Genomic DNA, 26,503 nt, shown 5'->3' with positions numbered 1-26,503 from the left:
CGCGAGCCTGGAGGTGGGTCATACCATGTCTGTCTCTGGGCGGAGGATTACATTTGTGTTGGGGTGTGAAGTGTTCTCACCATTTTAGTGGATTTCCTCCTTGTTCCCCAGTTTCCTATCCAACTCCTAAAATATACTGGTAGCCCAACTGTCATGTGACCTAATCAGCCATTGTGTGTACAATAATTCATCTTCTAACAACTTCTATATTTTGTCTTTCTTAAGAATTTTCTGCGTGGGATTGCAAACAGAAAAACCTTTTGGATCGGTCTAACGGATGCGGATGGAACCTGGAGATGGGTGGATGGAACGCCTTATGACATAACTCCAAAGTAAGACACAATATCAGAATCCTTTTCACATATTTCTAAGATCTCGCAAAATGATCTGAAAAGGTGGCACACCGATGGATCCTTGAGCTGAAGTACATTAAGATTTTAATTCACTCCACCCAGTGCTGAGCAATACTTTATCACCTAGAAAACAATAATGTACTGTGACATGGAGTGATTAGACTCAGTGGTAGATGTTTTTTTTAGTGAAGTCCATGCCAATTTTAAGGGCCTGGTAGCCCACTGTTATGAAAACAGATTAACCTAAAGTCCATAAACTTGACCAGTAGGGGTTTCGGTCATAGCATAAACAGGCAAAAAAAAATCAAGCCACCTGGCTCTTTCTTCAGCAGTACTTCTGCTCTTAGTAATGTGTCCCTCAGACCAACGTCTCTTCAATGCACATATCTTCAAGCCTGTCAATGAACACAGCTCCTCATTAAGACACACAGCTCCTCTTTAATGCGCCCAGCGATACCGGCTCACACCTGTCTCCTAAGGTGAAGCCCTGTCTCCAAAATGGGAGCACACCTCCCTCCTGGCTGGAGCCCTGAAATGTTCTCAGTCCTCCACACACACCCTGCTGGTCTTCAACAAAACCCGGACACTGGGTTGAAGATTTCTTCTCTCCCAAGGCACTTTGATATCCCCAAACTATGGAGCCTAATTCAGGAATACCAAAATCCTAAGGCTTCATGTACACAGGACGTTTGAAAACCTCTTATGAACGCTGGAAACTTGACAGCTAGTAACCGACATTTCAAAACGTCTGTTTTGCCACTTTTACATAACGTGTAACGTGTCTCTCTCTCTCTTTTTCTCTCTTTCTCTCTCTCTCTCTCTCTCTCTCTCTCTCTTTCTCCCCCCCCCTATGTAGGAAGTTGCAGTCTATTCCACTGCAGGTGGTGCTCATCCGCAGTGGCAATGCAGATGGGAGAAGAAGTCAAGAGAAGCTGTGTTTCTCTTTGATTTCCTCGATTACTCAGTCAGTGATCCAGTTGGATGCACATGCCCCACATGACCCTGTGGCCATCTTAGGTCAGGCAGAGTTTATGTAAGACTCTTGCCCCTGGGTTTGGCATGCTGGACAGGTTCCCCATCTGACAGAGACAGTTGTTGCGGTAGGAAAAGGAGTAGGGAGAGAGCAGAGCCTGTGACCACTTCTTCAGGAAGCTGCCTATTTGGGTGTGGATCGCCCAGGTCGCACTTCACTCCTCGTGGCAGATGCTGCATGCCTGTAAGTGGCTCCGGATGGGTGAGCTCCCCCCTGGTCCTGTTGATACACTGTTCAATAAAATGTTCTTTGCAAATTGGGATTCTGTGCATTTACTGACTGCCACACCACACTGCACCTACCCAACAAGCAGAAGCAGAAATAAAATCCTATCTTACTTTGTTGAGGAGGAAGTGATGTCACTTTTACTTCTTCTAGAGCAGTGGTCTCCCAACTGTGGCCAAGGGGCTGGATGTGGCCCTTTCCTTGCTTTTATCCGGCCCTTGGAGCATTATTCCCCTCTACTGTCAGCAACTAAGGGCCATAGTTTCTGCCACTCTATTCTTCCAACTAATACCAATGATGGGGGACTATTCCTCCCACTGACACCAATTTTGAGGCACTGTTCTTCCAACTGACACTTATGATAAGGCACTATTCCATCCACTGACGCCAATGATGGGGCACTATTCCTCCCACTGACACCAATGATGGGGCACTATTCCTCCCACTGATGCCAATGATGGGGCACTATTCCTCCCACTGACACCAATGATGGGGCACTATTGCTCCCACTGACACCAACAATAGGGCACTATTGCCCCCTACTGACACCAGCAATGGGGCATTATTCATCCCAATGACACCAATGATGGGGCACTGTTCCTCCCACTGACACCAATGATGGGCAACCATTCCTCCTACTGACACCAGCATAGGGGCGCTATTCCTTCTACTGACACCAACGATGGGGCACTATTCCTCCTACTGACACCAACTATGGGGCACTATTCCTCCCCTAATACCCAAGATGGGGAACGGTTTACTCCCACTGACACCAGGTCATTTTCCACACCCACTGGCCACAGTCCGGCTCTCCTAAAGTTTGAAGGACAGTAAACTGGCCCTTTGTTTACAAGGTTTGGAGACCCCCTGCTCCAGAGAATTTCACATCCTGGAGGTAGTGCAGTGTTGTGGCCTAACAACAAATCCTACACCTCCATTAATTTCTATCTTAACCACCGGGGGGAAGATGGCTGTAAATGTCCAGGCAGCATGTGACCCCTCCACTTAAAATGGAACAGGAACAGATAATTGGGGAAACTTTCACCAAACTCCCACCATAGAACACATTATTAATCAAATCAATAAAATCCTGAAATGACCGTCTTGCTATTCAACCTCCCAAAAAAAGTAAGCTACACCCATCTATCATGACTTACTGACTTACCTTATTTGTTCAGCAGAAACAAATCTGCTTATATTTGTCGACAAGGGTTTGATAATAATTAAATAATTAAGTAATTTTAAATGTATTGTGATAATGACTCATGGTTTATAGAGTCATTAGGATATAATAAAGGATTTCAAGTTTTATACTTGGCTGATCCCATCTCTAGAATCCTTCTGAAAATGCTCTTACTGTTGGGTTTTTCTTGTCTGTCCCCGCTTGGGAGATTCACCCTCTTTGTTTTTCACTATATAATTGATAAGAGACATGGAGGAGATCAGCTATGAGGAAAGATTAGAAGAACTGAATTTATTATCTCTTGCGAAAAGGAGATTGAGGGGGGATATGATCTCCATGTACAAATGCATAAGGGGGGATATGATCACCATCTTCAAATGCATAAGGGGGATATGATCACCATCTTCAAATACATAAGAGGTCCATATAGTGAACTTGGTGTTGAGTTATTCACTTTAATGTCATCACAGAGGACAAGGGGGCACTCTTTAAGAGATTTAATCTCCAAATATGGAAAGGTTTCTTCACAGTAAGTGCTGTGAAAATGTGGAATAGACTCCCTCCAGAGGTGGTTCTGGCCAGCTCAGTAGATTGCTTTAAAAGGGCCTGGATTCTTTCCTAAATGTACATAATAATATAATTGGGTACCAGTGGCGGCTGGTGAAGTTTTAGGATGGGGGGGGCTCCAATTTGGTAACAATTTGTGTCACCAAATTGCAGCAGTATGTGTCCCCAAATTGCAGCAGTGTCACCAAATTGCAGCATTATGTGTCACCAAATTGCAGCATTATGTGTCACCAAATTGCAGCAGTGTCACCAAATTGCAGCAGTATGTGTCACCACATTGCAGCAGTGTCACCACATTGCAGCAGTATGTGTCACTAAATTTCAGCAGTATGTGTCACCAAATTGCAGCAGTATGTGTCCCCAAATTGCAGCAGTGTGTGTCCCCAAATTGCAGCAGTGTGTGTCCCCAAATTGCAGCAGTGTGTGTCACCACCAAACCCCCCTCCCCCGTTACTTACCTTGCTATGTGTTGTCCTCTCCAGCGGTGTCTCCTGTGAAGAGCTCCGTTCCTCTCATACTTCCTGTTTCCTCTCTCTCTCGCTCTCTCTCTCTCTCTCTCTCTCTCTCTCTCGAGAGAGAGAGAGAGAAGCAGGAAGTGACATCATACTCAGATGTCAATCAAACCGCCCAGCCATAGTAATAGATACTAGGGCTGGGTGGAAGCTACTCGGTGCTTCACAAAGCGCCGCAAGGCGGGCTAAATGCCCGCAAATGCAGCGCCACGTCTGCAATCTCGTGATTGCATAGACGTGGCGCTTCCCATAAGTGCACTGTGTCCGGCATCGCACTGTGTCCGCCTTCCGAAGACAGTGCACTTAAGGACCGTTTTTTGTATTTTTTTTAAGGGCCAGCTTTAAATTTTTTTTTTTTTTACATTTTTTTTTACATTTTTTTTTTGACTGCCTGGAGGGGGGGGGGGGGCGGCGCCCAAGCGCCCCCTATAGCCTGGCCGCCACTTCTGGGTACTAACATTTATAGATAAAGTTGATCCAGGGAATATCTGATTGCCTCTCGGGGGATCAGGAAGGAATTTTGTACATAATAATATAACTGGGTACCAGTGGCGGCTGGTGAAGTTTTAGGATGGGGGGGCGCCAGGCCCCACCCTTCCTTTTTGACCCCTCCCACTTGGTGAAAATGGTCGTGGTTTCAGCGAAATAGTGGGCGTGGCTCTAAGGTGGTGTGGTTAGTGTCTGAGTTGAACGAGGGATGGAGGGAGAGGGAGAGAGGGATGGAGAGACTGCAGGCCCAGATCCTACACAACAATAGAAATATGTATATTCTAGAAAGTTTAATCAGCAGATAAAGATACTCCAAACACCTGGTGTTAGCACTTCAATCATCCCGGCACCATTGTTGTTATGGTGTCAGGATGATTGAAGCGCATTATTTCTATTATTACATTGTAATATAAAATGAAATCATTCAACTCACCATAATGCAGAATCAGTGGGACCCCTGAGCGTGTCACTAGCCACGTCACCTGCCACCAGATGCCATCAGGTGTCCCCAGCGGAGTCCCTCTTTACATCAGGTGCCCCCAGCAGAGTCCCTCATTACATGCAGCCTGTGTCACATAAAATGAAGCCTGTGTCACCAACAAATTGCAGTAGCCTGTGTCACCAAATTGCAGCAGCCTGTGTCACCACCAAATTGCAGCAGCACGTGTAACTACCAAATTGCAGCAGTAGGTGTCACCAAATTGCAGCAGTATGTGTCACCAAATTGCAGCAGTATGTGTCCCCAAATTGCAGTAGCATGTGTCACCAAATTGCAGCAGTATTTGTCCCCAAATTGCAGCAGTATGTGTCACCAAATTGCAGCAGTATGTGTCCCCAAATTGCAGCAGTGTCACTAAATTGCAGCAGTATGTGTTCCCATATTGCAGCAGTGTGTGTCACCAAATTGCAGCAGTGTGTGTCACCAAATTGCAGCAGTATGTGTCCCCAAATTGCAGCAGTGTCCCCAAATTGCAGCAGTATGTGTCACCAAATTGCAGCAGTATGTGTCACCAAATTGCAGTAGTATGTGTCCCCAAATTTCAGCAGTGTGTGTCCCCAAATTGCAGCAGTGTGTGTCCCCAAATTGCAGCAGTGTGTGTCACCACCAAACCCCCCTCCCCCGTTACTTACCTTGCTATGTGTTGTCCTCTCCAGCGGTGTCTCCTGTGAAGAGCTCCGTTCCTCTCATACTTCCTGTTTCCTCTCTCGAGAGAGAGAGAGAGAGAGAGAGAGAGAGAGAGAGAGAGAAGCAGGAAGTGACATCATACTCAGATGTCAATCAAACCGCCCAGCCATAGTAATAGATACTAGGGCTGGGTGGAAGCTACTCGGTGCTTCACAAAGCGCCGCAAGGCGGGCTAAATGCCCGCAAATGCAACGCCACGTCTGCAATCTCGTGATTGCATAGACGTGGCGCTTCCCATAAGTGCACTGTGTCCGGCATCGCACTGTGTCCGGCATCGCACTGTGTCCGGCATCCGAACACAGTGCACTTAAGGACCGTTTTTTTGTAATTTTTTTTCTTTTTTAAAGGGCCAGCTTTAAAAAAAATTTTTTGTTTGACATTTTTTTTTTGACTGCTTGGAGGGGGGGGGGATGGGTTGCCCATGGACGGGTCGCCACTGCTGGGTACTAACATTTATAGGTAAAGTTGATCTAGGGAATATCTGATTGCCTCTTGGGGGTTTAGGAAGGAATTTTTTCCCCTGGTCTAAACAAATTGGATCATGCTTTGCTGGGGTTTATCACCTTCCTCTGGATCAACTGTGGGTATAGGATTGTGTATATGGGATTGTATTTTTTTTTGTATTGGTTGAACTAGGTGGACTTGCATCTTATTTCAACCTGACTAACTATGTAACTATATATAAAAGACGTGGAAATATCACTTCTATAAATGATGCTCAGCTCCCAAATGTGCCAAAGTTTGGGCATTCTTCCTAACATCCTAGGTATAAGCCAAACCATTGGCTAATCCCTACTCCTCACATAACCAATTAGGGAAAGAGATGAGGGAAATAACACACAGGCTCACATAGGCCAATAGATAAAGGAGTAAAGGGGAAGACCTTCTCCCATGGGGAAGGACCTGGAGGAGAGAACTCTTTACATATTCAGTCAGGGAAAGAGGAGGGGGAAGAACTCATTGCATACAGTAGCTAGGGGCTGTGTATATATGGGGCTGGCCATCACTGATCTAACAGCTCTCTTGCAATCCATCACAGTAGTTGAGCTCACACCTTGAAAATCTAACACTATAGCATTTATGAGGTCCCAGTTCTGCTCAATTTCTGGTCTAATCACTATTGTCTCTTCTGTTCTTCAGGTTCTGGGAGCAGAATCAGCCCGATGATTGGAAGGGTCATGGTCTCGGAGGAGGGGAAGACTGCGCTGCGTTAAAGAATGGAAATGACTGGAATGATGCGCCCTGTTCTGAAAATGTACATGACATCTGTGAGAAGAAGATTATCTTCTGATATGGACTGAAAGCAGATCTTCAGTCACTTTTTCAACTTTCCATCTATTAAATCTTCTGCCCTTGTTGTTGTTTTAACTTTGGATAGTAAAACATTTTTTTTCTGCCAGTAAATACCTTATACAGCCCACTTCCTGTTTCTTGTCTGGTCATTAGCCTAGGCTTATGACATCATGCACAGCTCTCTCTCTCTCACTCTAGTGAGAGCTTGCCAGGAAGGGAGGGGGGACAAGTCATAACAGAGTCAATGAGAGGTGTGCCTCCATCTCTGTGTCTGTGTAAATCCAGGGTTGTGAACAGGCAGCAGCTTCAGCTGTCCACAGTTAAAATAGAGGCAGCAAGACTCGGTGGAGGGAGATTTTTACAGCATATTTGGAAACTACAGAAACACAGTATATATAAATATGCAAAGTGGTTGGAGGGAAGCTATTACAAATTAGGTGAGCAGACTGCAGTTCCTCTTGAAAGACGTCAGAGGACACCTCATATCTCTATCTACCTTTTCTTCTCCTCCATCATACTACAGCCATATAGAATCTACTACTGTATAAAATAATGCTGCAGGATATGCTGGGACTTGTTCTTCTTCTAGACTAGGAGGATCTCAGAGCGTCCGATCTGCAGTTTTCAAGTTGAATTCCAGAATTAGAAGCTACAAAGAGTCAGATAGAGCCCTGCCTCATTTCTTGGCTGGAGGAGGTCCAGTGTCTCCTAGGTCTCTCCTCCCCAGGCTGACTGTCCCTGCCCCCCCACAAGTCATTCATTGAATTTCAGTTTTCAAACACGGAGGCTCAGCATCACATGTTGGTGTATTCAAGGGTGATCTGCATGCAAATAAGTGCATCGCCCACTTTCTTGAGACGTACCATTCCACAACATGGGGGGGGGGTACCTTCGCCAGAGGGGGACGAGGCCTTTAACAACTTCAATACTGGGCACTTTCATCCCCTTCCTGCCCAGATCAATTTTCAGCTTTCAGCGCTCTCATACTTTGAATGACAATTGCACGGTCATGCAATACTGTACACATGACATTTTTATAATTTTTTTTTTTCACAGAAATAGAGCATTTTTTTTTGTTGCTGTTATAAAACTTTGCAAATCGTTCTTCATAAATTTAGGCCAAAATGTATTCATTTTGCTACATTTCTTTGGTGAAAATAACCCAAGTCAGTGTATATTACTTAGTCTGTAGGAAAGTTATGGAGTCCACAAACTATGTTATATATATCTGAAAATTGATCAATCCTGATGTACTGACGGCCAATCTCAATTCTTGAGGCCCGAAAACACCAGGACAGTACAAATAACCCCCAAATGACCCCTTTTTGGAAAGTAGACAGTCCAAGGTATTTAGTAGGGATGAGCCCATGGTTCGTGTGGAACGTAAGTTTGACTCAAACATCGGGTGTTCGCCCGTTCTCCAAACTCTGAATATTATGGGGCGTTCGTGGGAAATATGAGCGCATTGACGGCTGCTGATTGGCCAAAGCATGCATCACAGTGGACAGAGCCATGATTGGACAAAGGCAGGGTGCAAATCCACGCTCCAGACTAGGCTTACATATCGACAGTACATAGTGTAATGAATGAGAGCATCAAAATTACATTTCTAAAGGAAAAAATGTCATTTAAAATTGCTCGCGGCTGTAATGTATTGTCAGGTCCTGGCAATATACATAAAAATCATTGAAAAAAACGGCGTGAGTTCCCTCCCCCTCCCCCCAGTCTATTACCAGGCCCTTCAGGTCTGGTATTGATTTTAAGGGGAACCCTGCACCAAAATAAAAAAAATGGCGAGGGGTCCTCCCCAAATCCATACCAGACCTTTATCCGAGCACTCAACCTGGCAGGCCGCAGGAAAATGGGGGGGACGAGAGAGCGCCTTGCCCGGTTGTTGTGGGGGTCAGCGGGTGGGGGGCTTATCAGAATCTGAAAGCCTTCTTTAAAAAGGGGGTCCCCAGATCCCACCCCCCCATGTGAATGGGTATGAAGTGCCTGGTATGGATTTTGGGGGAGCCCCCATGCCATTTTTTTTCAATTTTGGCACGGGGGTTCCCCTTCCACTTCAATACACTGTGTAATATATATACTACACTGCCTGCACTGACTGAATATAGAGTCTACATTAAATATCTAGTCTGGGCCCCCAGATCCCTAACCCCTATGTGAACCAATTGGGAGATATTTGAGCAAAAGGATTTAAATCTGTATACAGAAACAGTTCTGGACTATATAAAAACCTGTGTGGACAATGTTACTGAGGATAAGCGCATTCGGGTCTGTTCGAATCAGAAACCCTGGAAGAGTCTTCGTAGAGAACGAAATAGAGCATTCAGTGTCGGAGATAAAGCAATGTATAGTATTGCGAGAGCTAATTTAAAAAGAGGCATAAAAGAAGCCAAATTAGCCTATAAAAACAAAATTGGGGTCTATTTTAATGGAAACGATGCGAGGGAGGGTTGGAGGGTATACAGTATTTGACACAACATAGAGGAACTCCAAAAATGGAAGGGAATTCTAGTGCTTCACTGGTTGAAGAAATAAATAGGTTCTTCACACGGTTTGAGGTTGTGTTACCAAACCGGGATATAGGGTGTCCTTTAGGTCCAGGAAACTGTACACTCACTATACAGGAATATGAGGTGAGGCAGGCGTTTAAGGCTATAAATACAAGAAAATCATCAGGTCCAGACGGAATCCCAGGGAGAGTAGTTAAGGCCTGTGCTGATTAATTAGCTGGAGTCTTTGCCAAGATCTTTAATCAATCACTATCATCTGCTGTTGTTCCAGCATGTTTAAAATCAGCCATTATTATTCCAATTCCAAAAAAGTCAACTGTGGGAAGTTTAGATGATTATAGACCAATAGCACTGACCTCAGTACTAATGAAGTGCTTTGAGAGGTTGGTCTTGAAATATATCAAAACTAGATTACCGGGTAGTTTAGATCCTTATCAGTTTGCGTATAGGGCAAATAGAAGCATAGGAGATGCAATAGCTTTAGCGTTGCATGGGGCACTTAGACATCTGGAGCATTCGGAAAACTACATAAGGATGTTGTTTATAGATTACAGCTCTGCCTTTAATACCATCATTCCAGATCGGTTGGTTAAAAAAAAATTGAAAAATTGGATTTGCCGCCCTTTATTTGTTTTTGGATAAGGGATTTTTTGGTCCATCGCTCACGGGTGGTCAAATTGGATACATTTTTTTCTTCCAAGTGAGAAATAAGTACTGGAGCCCCACAGGGTTGTGTTTTAAGTGTCCCTTTCTCTATTCACTGTACACATATGACTGCACCCCCTATTATAAGATCAATAGTATAGTTAAGTTTGCCGATGACACTATCGTAATTGGTTGTATCACTGGAGATGATGAGGAGCAATATAGGAGAGAGAGGTTGATAGGATAGTGGAATGGTGTACAGCTAATAACCTGATCCTAAACACAGGGAAAACAAACAAACTGATTGTAGATTTCAGAAGGAACAGACCTGAACCAGCACCACTTTTTTATTAAAGGCGTGTACGTGGAGCCGGTCTCTAGCTTTAAGTTTTTAGGAACATGCATTTCTGAAAACTTATCGTGGACAATCAACATTAAAGCCATTATTAAGAAATCGCAACAGCGTTGATATTTTTTGCGACTCCTTAGGAAGAATGGCTTGGGAAGGAAGGTGCTAGAGACCTTCTATCGCTCTGCCATTGAGAGTACATTAACGTATTGTATTCTAGTTTGGTATCCTAGTTGTATGCAGGCAGATAAAAATGCTCTAAGGAGAGTGGTTCCAACAGCGCAGAAAATTGTAGGGTGTGAACTTGTTTCTCTAGAAGAAATATATGAGACTCATTGCCTTTGTAGAGCAGAAAAAATAGTGAGAGGCCGGACTCATCTGGATTGTCATTTCTTTGAATTAATGCCATCTGGGAGACGTTTTAGGGTGATTAAAACAAGGACAAATAGATTTAAAGAGAGCTTCTATCCCAGGGCTGTTAAGGCTATCAATGCAGGAATGAAATGAAAGAGGTTACATAGTTTTATTTTTTTGTCTTGTTTAGTTTTTTTTTTTCAATATGAGGGCACTTTTTATACCTTTATAACACGGGGACAATTTTATATATTTATATATATTATAGACTTTTTGGTATAATTAAATCCTATGTGGTAAATGCATGGTTGAAAATTGTCATGTATGAATAATGTGTGGAGCATAAATGTAATTTCATTGTGATTTGTTTTACAATGACAATAAATCTTATCTAATTATCTATCTAATTTGATACATTGTACGCCTACCCATTCACCAAAAAAGTGTCAAAGTGAAAATGACAGGAGACAGTTTTCGACAACTGAGGGTGGCGCTTGTCCGTAGTGGCATCTAGAGAGGAAGTCAAGAAAAACATAGTTCCTCTATGGTTTCCTGGGTCACTGGGGAAGCGGATTGAATGCTGCTGCCCCATGTTACTCCAAAAGCGTATTTGAGAGTGCGTATTTGAGAGTGGATAGTATTGGGACAGGTTAGGGACAGAACTAGCGGCAGGGAAACGTTCCAGGTGAGGAGGGAAAGTGTAGGGCTCACAACTTCTCTGGACATCTTCCCACTTGGGCACGAGACGACCAGGCCACACTCTACCCCTCCTAACAGGTTCTGTTAGTTTGGCTGTAGCCTACTCTCTACACGCTGTTGGGACCCGTGACTGTTCCTGGTTGGGCTGTCTTCCCCCCAGGTTTATTGTGCACTGTCTCTGCATTGTCTCAATACAAATTCTTTTTATCACACATTTAAGACTGTGTGTGTTATAACCGAGGCACCACACTGCATTCCATTTACATACAAATAAAGATAACAAATGTAGTAGTATTGGAAAGTGTAACAAGAATACTTAGTTATAGATGGTTTTTCACCACTGAGTCCCCCCGTCTTTGCAGCATGGCATGATGATCAAACTAGATGCGTGCTCTCCCTAGTATGAGACTCACTGGGGTTGATTTACTAAAACTGGTGCATCTCTGCATAGAAACCAATCCGCTTCCAGGTTTTATTGTCAAAGCTTAATTGAACAAGCTGAAGTTCGAAGCTGATTGGCTACCATGCACAGCTGCACCAGGTTTAAAGAGGATTTTATGTAACTCCTTTCCATAATCTGGCAGGTTACAGTCTTGTGGAAAATGTAGTTTAAAGGCTTCTGTTGGTCAAGAGAGGATTGGTGGAGAAGGGGGCCGCCTCAGTGATGCATTTAAAAAAAAAATTTTTAGTCCTCGGCACCCAGGGCTGTCAGCTTCCACATTCCATCGGCAGCGTCTGCATCATATAGTGGGAGATTATCTAGGGGCGAAAACAGACATGGAGAGCTTTCCAGTTGATGATTAACTGGGTTACTGGGTCATAAGAAGAGACCACTGGCCAGAACTTGCACAGTATGCAATTGAGCTGCTAGGCTGCCCTGCATCCAGGGTGCTTTCCAAATGGGCATTCGGTGCTGCTGGAGGTTTTGTGACAGATACTGTAAGAGAGCGCACCTGTAAGAGAAGTCCTGTAAACAAACACGCATTGGCACACAGGCACGGGCACGCTAGTGTGCACAACAAGAAACATGTATTGGCACATGCGTGAGCGCAAGCAGGCATGCACGTGCACGTACTGGTGCCAGACGGCCTATTTAAAAAAAGCAATGACATGAACACATTGTTGAGTGATCTTTCAGCTTGTTCCTATTTAGCTGTGCCCTGATCCGATTCCTGCCTACCTTTTGTTTGACCCGGCTTTACCTGAACCTGCCTCTGGACTTCCATCTGCCTACCTGTAACCTTGGCTTGTGTTTGAATCTGCCCCTGTCTCATGCTCTTGTACCTAGCTGCCCAATTGTGTACCGAACCCGGCTTTTATCCTGTTCCTGCTTCAGTCTAACGTTCCTGTACCTGCACTGCCTGGCTGTTGATGACCCCCTGGCTTATGTTCCAGCTACACTCCTGCCTACTCATCAGGCATCACAGAGTTCAATTTTCCAGTACCTGTCTGGTGATCTACGGCCATCGGATTCCTGTCAAGCCCCAGCTGGTGCCACCTGCTATACCGGCCCTCGTGCCACTCTGTGTCTTATGCTCCCCTGTCATCTCTATCAGGGGTGTTGGACAGGAGGTGCAAGAGAAGCCCCCTCTACAGCTCGATCTCTACCAGGTACGTGACAGCACTTGTCCAAAAAACTCTGAACTGGCTGACATTTATCAAAATGAATCAGTCCTGGATTTGCAGCAGATATCAAACCCCTGATACTGATGTTGCTGACTTATGCCGCGTACGATCGAACATTCCGACAACAAAATCCTGGATTTATTTCCGACTGATGTTGGCTCAAACTTGTCCTGCATACACAGTCGCACAAATGTTGTCGGAAATTCTGAACGTCAAGAACACGGTGACGTACAACACGTACGATGAGCCGAGAAAAATGAAGTTCAATAGCCAGTGCGTCTCTTCTGCTTGATTCCTAGCATGCGTGGAATTTCCGACAACAGATTTTGTTGTCGGAAAATTTGAGAACCAGCTCTCAAATTTTTGCTGTCGGAAATTCCGACAACAAATGTCCGATGGAGCCTACACATGGTCGACAACAAGCTCACATCGAACATTTGTTGTTGGAAATTCCGACCGTGTGTACTAGGCATAAGTGCTTTCTGGACATGGAATCTCTGAATGACTGCCTAGGCTGCCTAGCTTTGTGGGTATTGATTTCATTTGGAAGAAATTATTTAGTGTAGATTTTATGGACACATTTAATGTCCAAGGACCAATTTTGCCGTAACTGTTTGACAGGCGAATATCATTTCAATTTTTGACAGCAAGGCAAATTCTTGCTTTCATCAAGAGTATCTCTATAGGGTTACGGTGTGAGGGAGCCACCAACACCCAAAGCCCAATTTTTCAGCACCTGTTACTTCTATCCAAAGTCTGCCAAAGAGACACCAGAATTTATCCAAAAAATGTCTAATCTTGTTCTGAGTGCACTACATTGTGGCCTCATCATACAGACTGGCTCCCCAAGATGCTGTTTACAAAATAAAGATAGTTTGCAGGGAAAATGTCATTTTTTGGCTTTATAAATGCAATTATTGCTGAAGAAACTTCTATACACAGTACAGATGTGTTTACAGGCAGACTAAGGGGAACACCTCCCCCCCCCCAGGCACTATAGTTAAATAAATTTTTCATTTTTATTGTTATTTCTCATTTTTATGGTTTCACAGAATTTTTTATGATTACAGTAAACCACCACTCATTTCAAAATCAAAATTATGTTTTTTACTAACTTTGTGTTCATTGATTTATTCCCCCCCCCCCGGGCAGTCCCCGGACCCCCATAACCATTGTATACCCAATAACTTGCATATAAGCCTTCAAAATGGGCACTTTTGATTTTTCCAGTTCGGGTCCCATAGATTTCACTGGGGTTCATTATTCAGTTCCTAAATTTTTGCAGTGTTCAAAAGTTCTGCCGTGAACCAAACCGGGGGTCATTTGGCCCATGTCTATACTGCATTAAACGTGCAGTAACGCACTGAAATATGCTGTCGTAAATGTACAGCAATGCACTGGAATATACTGAAGGAAACCTGTGCTGACAAAATAAACTGACACTGAAGTAAAGATGAATGATCGCACTACACTCACACTGAACCATCACTAGATTCACACTAAACTGATACTTTACACTGACAATAGAATCAGAATAGCCCACTATAACACACTAACTGTCTAATAGCACTGAACAGAGTCCTGTTCTATCTCACTCCACGCCGCTATCACACTACAAATGGCCGCTATGTAAAGAATACTTTTATAGTGTGGGGTTGGGACTAAGAGCAATGAGCTATGATTGGATAGAGTCATCATGACAGTGTCCAATCATGGCTCTGACAGTGTAAAGCTTTCATGGCTTCAGCCAATCAGGGCTACCAAGTGGCACAGTGCGTGGTGGTCGTTCGGCGGGCCGAAACCAACTGTTGAACGCCCTGATAATTTGGGTGTTCATTGAACGGGCGAATAGCCAATGTTCGGCCCAAACTAATGCTCAGGCCAAACCATTCATACAACTCTATACACCCATAGATTGTCCTAGTCTACAAATGTAACTACAGTATGTAACAAATGTACAGTAACTGTATATTGTCCAGTAATGTAACTAAAACATACAAAGTTGGGTTGAGAACAGAGCCGGGGATTTTGACTGCGAGATCTTATCGATGGAGAACTGAAGACATAAAAGAAGCCAGCCAGACTACACCTGTAATAAAGTCCAATATTGGGTGAAATGACCCATTAATAAAATCCTTTAGGGCCAGCAACATGTTGATTTTTGTTTCTTGGTGAAATGTTACTTCCTGTCTGTTATGTTTCTTCCCGCTCTGGTTTGTGGTTGGAGATCCAGGGATGGTCAGTATGAGGAAATGTCTCATATCAGACAACATTTCCGGTTCTCATATAGTGAACAGCACAGAGCACACTTATCAACGGAGAGCAATGAAGAGGAACAAAGAGATTGAGATGATGTCAGGTAATCTACATATAATAATCATTGTACTGGGACCAGTACCGGCATCACATGATACGTCACCTGAGACTGGGAGGAAGTTGAGAGTTTTGGTTTCAGTTCAACTCTTGTGCCCTGTACACACGACCAGACTTTCCAACGGAATATGTGCGAATGGAGCTTGTTGTCGGAAATTCCGACCGTGTGTGGGCTCCATCTGACTTTTTCCATCGGAATTTCGACACACAAAGTTTGAGAGCAGTCTATAAAATTTTCCGACAACAAAATCCGATCGCGTAAATTCCGACCGTGTGTGGACAATTCCGACGCACGCAAGTGGCACGCATGCTCAGAATAAATTCTGAGATGGAACTGCTCGGTCTGGTAAAATTAGCGTTCGTAATGGATATAGCACATTCGTCACGCTGCAATGTTCTAAATTGTTTAATGCAGCGCACTCTTCTTCTCTTTAATGCTAGAAGAATGAAGTTGTTTTGCTGCTCATATTCACACAGACTTCTCACAAACTTCTTTCTTTATTATTTCTTGTGATTTCATGAATATAATATTTTTATTTGTCACATCTACCGAAAATTTCTTTATTTTTTAAATTTTTTTTTGGTATTATTTGTTGTATTTTTTAAAAATACAGATCTCCTTTTTTTTGTTTGTTTTTTTGGTGATCTCCAGAATAGTTTTGGGTGTGTTTTGTATGTCAAGTTACCACAACACCATTAATATCTTGTGTTTTTTAATCTCAAGGAGGTTGGTTGGTGTTGGTGTCCCTTGTTAATTTCACATTGTATTTTTGAAATGTACCTGCCTCCTCACAAACAAACTGTCCATTTAGAAGGAAAACACACATAGGCAAGTATTACTTAAAAAAATTATTAAGGGGTCCTAACCAAATAAAGAGGGAGGCAACGCTGGAGAAACAGCAGAAATTGGCAAAGCCTTTGGCCCCCAGGGCACACATCAACTATTTTCAGGCAACATTGGTGGCCTGAGGAGTCCTTATCTAAGGGAGTACAATCTGGTCCAGAAGTCCAAGAGATCATGAACAGCAGCAGATGACATGTATGTCCCCAGGCCGTGGTCATACAAGAGCCTGCATCTTTGGTCAGACCAGACTGAACCCAGGCCATCACTTTCTTGTCTTCTTTCCACTCTTCCTTCCAGGCTGTGTCTGTGGTGTTGGAGGTGTGGCAGGAGGAAGAGGATGATGCAAATCACACAGGTGGGTATTGGGTGTGATTTCGCCCCTCAACCCCTTATTTAATGTTTTATAAATGATTTCCTCACACATGAGGCGTTGCCCCTCCTGCATGTCTTGCAGTTTTGTGGCAGCCATGGGGGCAAAGGCCTCTTCACGAGTGGGGGTGGCTCTGAGGGACGCAGAAGCTTCCTGAATCAGCCTGAGCGCTGACTCCTACACATTACTCCCCTTCCTGGGTCTTTTGTTTGGAAGGCGAAGGGGAGGAACCTGTGATTGTGTGAGGCTCTTTATGGGCCCGGCCACCTCCTGGCTGCCACTTACCCCTGCCTCCTCCTGGCTGCCACATTCCACAGCCTCCTCCTGTGTGCCACATTCCACAGCCTCCTTCTGGCTGAGGTCTTCCTGTGTATGAAAAATGGACATAGTTTTAGTTTTTTCTTCATCAATCACACACAATTTTCATCTCATGACTGTTGCAAATTGAATGTTAATAAATAGAAAAAACTATCATTCTGAGCCCAGCATTTTTCATTCTTGTCCAAATTATTTTTGCCCACTACTGTCTATTGATATGTAAATGCCTTTATTAAATCAGCAATTAGTGATCAATAATAACATCTAGTAAACATCATTTATGTTTTGCCAAGAAATCTGTAGAACAATGCTATACCTGGCTCAAGCTGGGCTCCTCCACTTCTTCCTGGCTGGAAGTCCCAGGTTGGACATCGGAAGCCTCAGCTGGGGTGGAAGATAGGGTGGAAGGAAGAGTGGAAGGAAGGGTTGAGAGGGATTCCCTGCCTTCAGTCTGGTCTGACAGAAATTGCAGTCTCTCATAGTACCACAGCCTGGGGACATAAATGTCATCTGCTGCAGCTCCTGATCTCTGGGAATCCTATACCTTCTTGCGCTCCCTAAGATAAGTGCTCCTCAGGCCACCAATTTTGGCTTTTAAATAGGGGATGGTTGCTGTGGGGACCACCGGCTTCACCAACTCCAGCAGTTTCTCCAGCGCTGCCTGCCTCATTTGTTTATGATTATAATGCAGGTGTTTGACCTGCCACAGACAGGGCAGCTCCCTGTACTTGTCTATGAACAGGGGGAGGAAGTTGTGATCATTGAAGCCATCCATTTTCTCTGCAAGACACAACACAAGACAGACAATCTCCTAATCTTGTCACATAGGCCTCAATCTATAAGCAGCATAGGCCCAAGTTAAACTTGTACCTTCGTTATCACGATTGGGGCTTCCGATACTCCTTGCTCCTCTCACAGATCGTACGTACGATGCACGCGTGTTACGCTTTATATACACTTCACATGCATGAAACTCTGATGTTCCCCTGACGTTCTTTCTAGTCTATTCTCTTGCAGTGCAGTGGGGGAGAGCACATAGCGGAGAGACAACAGGTGCATTATAATAGCAGCAACTAGGAGGAGGAGGAGGAAAGCCCGGAGCAAGAAACGTCATGATCCCGGAGGAGATTTAAAGCCTCAAATATGGCCTTTGTAGAGATGGTGGAGATGGTGGACACATTGAAAGGGACCGACTATGACGGGAAGTATGGACCTTACCCAAACCCAAATGTCAGAAAGACCAAGATCATGGCTAAAGTTATGAAGAGTCTGCACAGGAATTTTGGGGTACGGTGATCCAAGGATCAACTAAGGAAACGGTGGTCAGACCTCAAATTAAGAGAGCGCCGAATTACGAATGATATGGGCCGTTCATGCCAAATTCGAGTGGCAAATTCGAGTGGCACGTCATGGCCCATAATTCACTGTGGCATCGCAGTGCATTGCTGGCTGATGATTGACCAAGCATGCACTATGACCCGCATGCTTGGCCAATCACAGCGCTGTGTGTACAGAGAGCCGTAATTGGCCAAAGCCAAAGAGGCTTTGGCCAATTATGGCTCAGGGGGTTTAGTACATGCCCCACACTATATAAGGCTGCCTCTGTGGCGCCCTTGTGTAGTGTGTTGCGGTGGAGACTGGAGAGAGCTAGAAAGACAGAGAGACAGTGTAATTTGATTTAAGTTAGATAGAGTAGGCAGGTTGAGTCCGTTAGCTGCACTTACAGTGTATTGTGTATATATATGCATCCCAGGTGTTGTATATATATATATATATATATATATATATATATATATATATATATATATATATAACCACTGTATTCAGTTTAGCTAGATCCTGTTCTTCTCTTCCTAATATACTGGCAGGCAGGTGTTTTTACAGTATTTCCAGTTACTGTATTGTGTACCCTGAACAGTTGCACCTACAGTATAGCTACCTGAAGCCAGGTGCTTGTGTAGGCTCTTGAAGTATTTCCATTTACTGTGCTGTGTACCCTGCACAGTTGCACCTACAGTATAGCTACCTGAAGCCAAGTGCTTGTGTGGGCTCTTGACGTATTTCCAGTTACTGTACTGTGTACCCTGCACAGTTGCACCCACAGTATAGCTACCTGAAGCCAGGTGCTTGTGTAGGCTCTTGACGTATTTCCAGTTATTGTACTGTGTACCCTGTACAGATGAACCTACAGTATAGCTACCTGAAGCCAGGTGCTTGTGTAGGCTCTTGACGTATTTCCAGTTACTGTACTGTGTACCCTGCACAGTTGCACCTACAGTATAGCTACCTGTAGCCAGGTGCTTGTGTAGGCTCTTGAAGTATTTCCAGTTACTGTACTGTGTACTCTGCACAGTTGCACCTACAGTATAGCTACCTGAAGCCAGGTGCTTGTGTAGGCTCTTGAAGTATTTCCAGTTACTGTACTGTGTACCCTGCACAGTTGCACCTACAGTATAGCTACCTGAAGCCAGGTGCTTGTGTAGGCTCTTGACGTATTTCCAGTTTCTGTACTGTGTACCCTGCACAGTTGCACCTACAGTATAGCTACCTGAAGCCTGGTGCTTGTGTGGGCTCTTGACGTACTTCCAGTTACTGTACTGTGTACCCTGCACAGTTGCACCTACAGTATAGCTACCTGAAGCCAGGTGCTTGTGTAGGCTCTTGACGTATTTCCAGTTACTGTACTGTGTACCCTGCACAGTTGCACCTACAGTATAGCTACCTGAAGCCAGGTGCTTGTGTAGGCTCTTGACGTATTTCCAGTTACTGTACTGTGTACCCTGCACAGCTGAACCTACAGTATAGCTACCTGAAGCCAGGTGCTTGTGTAGGCTCTTGACGTATTTCCAGTTACTGTACTGTGTACCCTGCACAGTTGCACCTACAGTATAGCTACCTGTAGCCAGGTGCTTGTGTAGGCTCTTGAAGTATTTCCAGTTCCTGTACTGTGTACTCTGCACAGTTGCACCTACAGTATAGCTACCTGAAGCCAGGTGCTTATGTAGGCTCTTGACGTATTTCCAGTTACTGTACTGTGTACCCTGCACAGTTGCACCTACAGTATAGCTACCTGAAGCCAGGTGCTTGTGTAGGATCTTGACGTATTTCCAGTTTCTGTACTGTGTACCCTGCACAGTTGCACCTACAGTATAGCTACCTGAAGCCTGGTGCTTGTTGGGCTCTTGACGTATTTCCAGTTACTGTACTGTGTACCCTGCACAGTTGCACCTACAGTATAGCTACCTTAAGCCAGGTGCTTGTGTGGGCTCTTGACGTATTTCCAGTTACTGTACTGTGTACCCTGCACAGTTACACCCACAGTATAGCTACCTGAAGCCAGGTGCTTGTGTAGGCTCTTGAAGTATTTCCAGTTACTGTACTGTGTACCCTGCACAGTTGCACCTACAGTATAGTTACCTGTAGCCAGGTGCTTGTGTAGGCTCTTGAAGTATTTCCAGTTACTGTACTGTGTACCCTGCACAGTTGCACCTACAGTATAGCTACCTGAAGCCAGGTGCTTGTGTAGGCTCTTGAAGTATTTCCAGTTACTGTACTGTGTACCCTGTACAGCTGCACCTACAGTATAGCTACCTGAAGCCAGGTGCTTGTGTGGGCTCTTGACATATTTCCAGTTAATGTACTGTGTACCCTGCACAGTTGCACCTACAGTATAGCTACCTGAAGCCAGGTGCTTGTGTAGGCTCTTGACCTATTTCCAGTTTCTGTACTGTGTACCCTGCACAGTTGCACCTACAGTATAGCTACCTGAAGCTTGGTGCTTGTTGGGCTCTTGACGTATTTCCAGTTACTGTACTGTGTACCCTGCACAGTTGCACCTACAGTATAGCTACCTGAAGCCAGGTGCTTGTGTGGGCTCTTGACGTATTTCCAGTTACTGTACTGTGTACCCTGCACAGTTGCACCCACAGTATAGCTACCTGAAGCCAGGTGCTTGTGTAGGCTCTTGACGTATTTCCAGTTACTGTACTGTGTACCCTGCACAGCTGAACCTACAGTATAGCTACCTGAAGCCAGGTGCTTGTGTAGGCTCTTGATGTATTTCCAGTTACTGTACTGTGTACCCTGCACAGTTGAACCTACAGTATAGCTACCTGTAGCCAGGTGCTTGTGTAGGCTCTTGACGTATTTCCAGTTACTGTACTGTGTACCCTGCACAGTTGCACCTACAGTATAGCTACCTGAAGCCAGGTGCTTGTGTAGGCTCTTGAAGTATTTTCAGTTACTGTACTGTGTACTCTGCACAGTTGCACCTACAGTATAGCTACCTGAAGCCAGGTGCTTGTGTGGGCTCTTGACGTATTTCCAGTTACTGTACTGTGTACCCTGCACAGTTGCACCCACAGTATAGTTACCTGAAGCCAGGTGCTTGAGTAGGCTCTTGACGTATTTCCAGTTACTGTACTTTGTACCCTGCACAGTTGCACCTACAGTATAGCTACCTGAAGCCAGGTGCTTGTGTGGGCTCTTGACGCATTTCCAGTTACTGTACTGTGTACCCTGCACAGTTGCACCTACAGTATAGCTACCTGAAGCCGGTGCTTGTATAGGCTCTTGACGTATTTCCAGTTACTGTACTGTGTACCCTGCACAGTTGCACCTACAGTGTAGCGACCTGAAGCCAGGTGCTTGTGTAGGCTCTTGACGTATTTCCAGTTACTGTACTGTGTACCCTGCACAGTTGCACCTACAGTATAGCTACCTGAAGCCAGGTGTTTGTGTAGGCTCTTGACGTATTCCCAGTTACTGTACTGTATACCCTGTACAGTTGCACCTACAGTATAGCTACCTGAAGCCAGGTGCTTGTGTAGTCTCTTGACGTATTTTCAGTTACTGTACTGTGTACCCTGTACAGTTGCACCTACAGTATAGCTACCTGAAGCCAGGTGCTTGTGTAGGCTCTTGATGTATTTTCAGTTATAGTACTGTGTACCCTGCACAGTTGCACCTACAGTATAGCTACCTGAATCCAGGTGCTTGTGTAAGCTCTTGACATATTTCCAGTTACTGTACTGTGTACCCTGCACAGTTGCACCTACAGTATAGCTACCTGAAGCCAGGTGCTTGTGTTGGCTCTTGACGTATTTCCAGTTACTGTACTGTGTACCCTGTACAGTTGCACCTACAGTATAGGTACCTGAAGACAAGTGCAGGTGTTCTCATACTAATAATACTACAGGCAGGCAGTTGATTCTGCTAGCTGCAGTATAATCGGTATATATATACATCCCAATTTTGTGCAGCTACATCTCACTGCAGGCCAATAGTATGTCTGGAAGGCCAACAAGGAGAGGCAGACAGCCATAAGCCAATAAAAGAGGGCAAGCAGGCTCTGTGTCTAGAGGCAACAGTGCTGGTTGTGGACACGGTGCATCCTCATCAGCACGTTGCCATGGGACACACTTGGCCTTTTTTGTCAGCTGGCCGTGTTGAGCCGCAACATGCAGAAAACTTGGTCGAGTGGATGACCAAGCTGTCCTCATCCTCCTCATCCTCTCACGCAGGCTCAGGGTACTTTGTCTGGCAAAGCAGCTGCCAACGCGGCCTCTTCCCTTGGCTCAATGGCATCAGTGACGCTTTCCTTAGCCCCACCATGTCCTCCTGAGGAGTCCCCTGAACTATTTGACCACAGTGTTGGGTACATGCTCCAGGAGGATGCCCAGCGTTTTGAAGGCTCAGATGATGGTACTCAGCTAGAGGAAGGCAGTAACGTGAGCCCAGACCAAGGGGGTGCCCAAGAAGGACAGCAATCTGGCAGTCATGTTCCCCCTGCTGCAGCATACTGTCAGGTTTGCTCCAGTGATGAGGAGGGAGGGAATGATGAGGTCACTGACACCACGTGGGTGCCAGGCCCAGATTAAGAGCATCATGGGCCTGGTGCTAAGGATGTTGGTGGGCCTTTTTATGAAAATAAATAAAATGAAAACGCAAACAATTTTTTTGTTAAATTTAAATTAAAGAGAGAGAGGGGTGAGAGAGTGGTTGTGAGAGAGAGGGGGGGTGATAGCGAGATAGGGGGTTGAAAGAGAGGGGATGAGAGGGAGGGGGAAAGAGAGAGAAAGGGGTGAATGAGAGAGAGAGGGGGTGAGAGAGAGAGAGAGAGGGTGGGTTGAGAGAGAGGGGATGAGAGAGAGAGAGGTGAGAGAGAGGGGACAAGAGAGAGAGAGAGAGAGAGAGGGGTGAGAGAGAGAGAGAGAGAGAGAGGGGGTGAGAGAGAGAGGGGGTGAGAGAGAGAGAGAGAGGGGGTGAGAGAGTGGGGACGAGAGAGAGAGGGAGGGGGTGAGAGAGAGAGAGGGGGTGAGAGAGAGGGGACGAGAGAGAGAGAGAGAGGGGGTGAGAGAGGGAGAGAGAGAGAGGGGGGAGGTGAGAGAGAGGGAACGAGAGAGAGAGGGGGGTGAGAGAGAGAGAGAGGGGGGTGAGAGAGAGAGAGAGGAGGGGTGAGAGAGAGAGAGAGAGAGGGGGGGGGTGAGAGAGAGAGGTGAGAGAGAGGGGACGAGAGAGGGAGTGAGAGAGAGAGAGAGGGGGTGAGAGAGAGGGGACGAGAGAGAGGGGATGAGAGAGGGGGTGAGAGAGAGAGAGGAGAGAGGGGTGAGAGAGAGTGGACGAGAGAGAAAGAGGGGGTGAGGGAGAGGGGACGAGAGAGAGAGAGGGGGTGAGAGAGGTGACGAGAGAGAGAGAGAGAGAGAGAGAGAGAGAGAGAGAGGGGGTGAGAGAGAGAGAGAGAGAGAGAGGGGGAGAGAGAGAGGGGGTGAGAGAGAGAGGACGAGAGAAAGAGAGGGGTGAGAGTGAGGGGACGAGAGAGAGAGAGGGGGTGAGAGAGAGGGAGAGAGAGAGGGGGGTGAGAGAGAGGGGACGAGAGAGAGAGGGGGTGAGAGAGAGAGAGATGGGGGGGTGAGAGAGAGGGGACAAGAGAGAGAGAGAGAGAGAGAGAAAGAGGGGGTGAGAGAGAGGGGACGAGAGAGAGGGGGTGAGAGAGAGGGGACGAGAGAGGGGGTGAGAGAGAGGGGATGAGAGAGGGGGTAAGAGAGAGAGAGAGAGAAAGAGGGGGTGAGAGAGAGGGGACGAGAGAGAGAGGATAAGAGAGAGGGGACGAGAGAGGGGGTGAGAGAGAGAGAGAGGGGGGGTGAGAGAGAGGGGACGAAAGAGAGAGAGGGGGGGTGAGAGAGAGAGGACGAGAGAGAGGGAGAGGGGGTGAGAGAGAGAGAGAGAGAGAGAGAGAGAGGGGGTGAGAAAAAGGGGAATAGAGAGAGGGTAAAAGAGAGAGAGGGTGGTAGGGGTGAAGGGGGTGAGAGAGAGAACAGGGTGAAAGAGAGGGGATGAGAGAGAGAGGGTGTGTGGGGGGTGAAAGAGAGAGAGAGAGAGAGAGAGAGAGAGAGGGGGGTGGGAGTGAGGGTGTGAGTCTGTGGGGGGGCATGAATGCCCGATTAGGCTCTGAAGAAAGGGGTGCTCCCCCGAAATGCGTAAGCCATCAGCCATATGCGCTGGTCTTATCCTCTCGGCAACAGGTCCTGGGGTGTCGATCCACAGAAACAGCGCCTTTGCGCCCTTTTGAAAGCTATTTATACTAGCTCGTTTGTGAGTATAATTTTTACTGTTTTTATGCTGCATTAAAGTTTATCAGTGGTAATGCACTAGGTTGGTGCGCCCTCTTTCTTTTCTGTTTTCTGTGGGGGGCACAGCATAGTACATTACACGGGGGGGGGGGTATAGCACAGTACATCACATGGTTAGCACAACACATTACATGGTGGATACATGGATACAGCACATTTAATGGTGGGCAAAGCACAGTACATTACATGGCGGGCACAGCACATTACACAATTGGCACTGCCCAATACAGCACATTACAAGGTAGGCACAGTACATTATATGGTGGGCACAGGACATGACATGGTTGGTACTGCACAACACAACACATTGCATGGTGGGCACAACACAGCATATGCACACAGTGGGCACAGGACCTTATATGGTGGGCACAGCACATGACATGGCAGGCACAGCTGAGCACATTACATGGTGGGCACTGCACATTACAAGTGGGCACTGCACAGCACATTATATGGTGGGTACTGCACATAGCATGGTGGGCACTGCACAGCACATGACAAGGTGGGCACTGCATGACACAGCACAGCACATTACATTGTGAGCACAGAACATTAAATAGTGGACACCACACATGACATGATGAGCCCTGCACACCACATTCCATTGGGCACAATGGTGGGCACTGCACGACACAGCACATTACATTGTGAGCACAGCACATTAAATGGTGGACACCACACATGACATGATGAGCCCTGCACACCACATTCCATTGTGGGTACTGTATGACACATGCCATGGTGGACAATGTACAGCACATTACATGGTGAGTACAGCACATTACATGGTAGGCACTGCATGGCGCAGCACATGACATGGTGAGCACAACACAGCACATGACATGGTGGGCAATGCACAGCAATTTACATGATGGGCACTGCACATGACATGGTGGGCACTGCATGACACAGCACATTACATGGTGGGTACAGCGCATTACATGGTGGGCACTGCATGGCACAGCACATGACGTGGTGGGCACAACTCATTACATGGTAGGCACTGCATGGCATAGCACATTTCTTGGTGGGCAATGCAACTGCACATTACATGTTAGGAACTGCACTTGACATGGTGGGCACTGCTGAACAGCACAGCACATTACACAGTGGGCACAACACACTACATGCTGGGCACAACACATGGCAGGGTGGGCACAGCATAGCACATGACATGGTGGGAAGTGCACATGACATGGTGGGCACTGCACATTACATGGTGGGATCACTGTATGGCGCAGCACATGACATGGTGGACACTGCAAATTACATAGTGGGCATTGCAAGGCACAGCCATGACATGGTGGGCATTGCACATGACATGGTTGGCACTGGATGGCACATCACATGACATGGTGGGCACTGCACATTACATGGTGGGCACTGGAAGGTACAGCACAACATAATGGGGACTACACATCACATGAAGGGCAATGCAATGCACAGCACATGACATGGTCAGCACAGCACATGACATGGTGGGCACTGCAATGTACAGCACATGACATGGTGGGCACTGCACATTACATAGTGAGCACTGCAATGCACAGCAAATGACATACTGGACACAGCACATTACATGGGGGCACTGCAAGGCACATGACATGGTGGGCACAGCACATTACATGGGGGCACGGCAATGCACAGCACGACATAGTGGGCACTGCACATTACATAGTTGGCGGCACTGCAATGCACATGACATGGTGGGCACTGGGCACAAGATAGCACATTACATAGGGGGAAGCAGCAGTCTGTCCCCTAGCACAATAATTACACAACACCTCCCTAACAAATGTACTGACCTTATCTCAACAGCATGGGAGATGTCCTTTCTCCCGGGCTCCTGCTGGTAAGGACATCAGTGCCCCCCCCAGACAGCTACCAGACATGGAGGATCTGTGTGAATGTAACAGATCCTGTGATAGGAGACA

The 26,503-nt window shown here is 46.0% G+C and overlaps 1 protein-coding gene across 1 annotated transcript in view; it reads left to right on the top strand.

Annotated features, from left to right (window-relative positions):
* LOC141134934 (uncharacterized) overlaps positions 1-6,960 on the top strand; it is an 86,458-nt gene extending 79,498 nt beyond the window's left edge. The window contains exons 9-10 of the mRNA XM_073624366.1: positions 226-332; positions 6,689-6,960. Of these exons, the coding sequence (XP_073480467.1) occupies positions 226-332; positions 6,689-6,839 (258 nt within the window). The 3' untranslated portion in view covers positions 6,840-6,960. The remainder of the gene's footprint in view (positions 1-225; positions 333-6,688) is intronic.
* The last annotated feature ends 19,543 nt before the right edge of the window (positions 6,961-26,503 follow it).

The sequence above is a fragment of the Aquarana catesbeiana genome, linkage group LG03 (assembly GCF_042186555.1).
Source record: "Aquarana catesbeiana isolate 2022-GZ linkage group LG03, ASM4218655v1, whole genome shotgun sequence".
Taxonomy (NCBI): Eukaryota; Metazoa; Chordata; class Amphibia; order Anura; family Ranidae; genus Aquarana; species Aquarana catesbeiana.
This window is presented reverse-complemented; position numbering and strand designations above follow the sequence as displayed.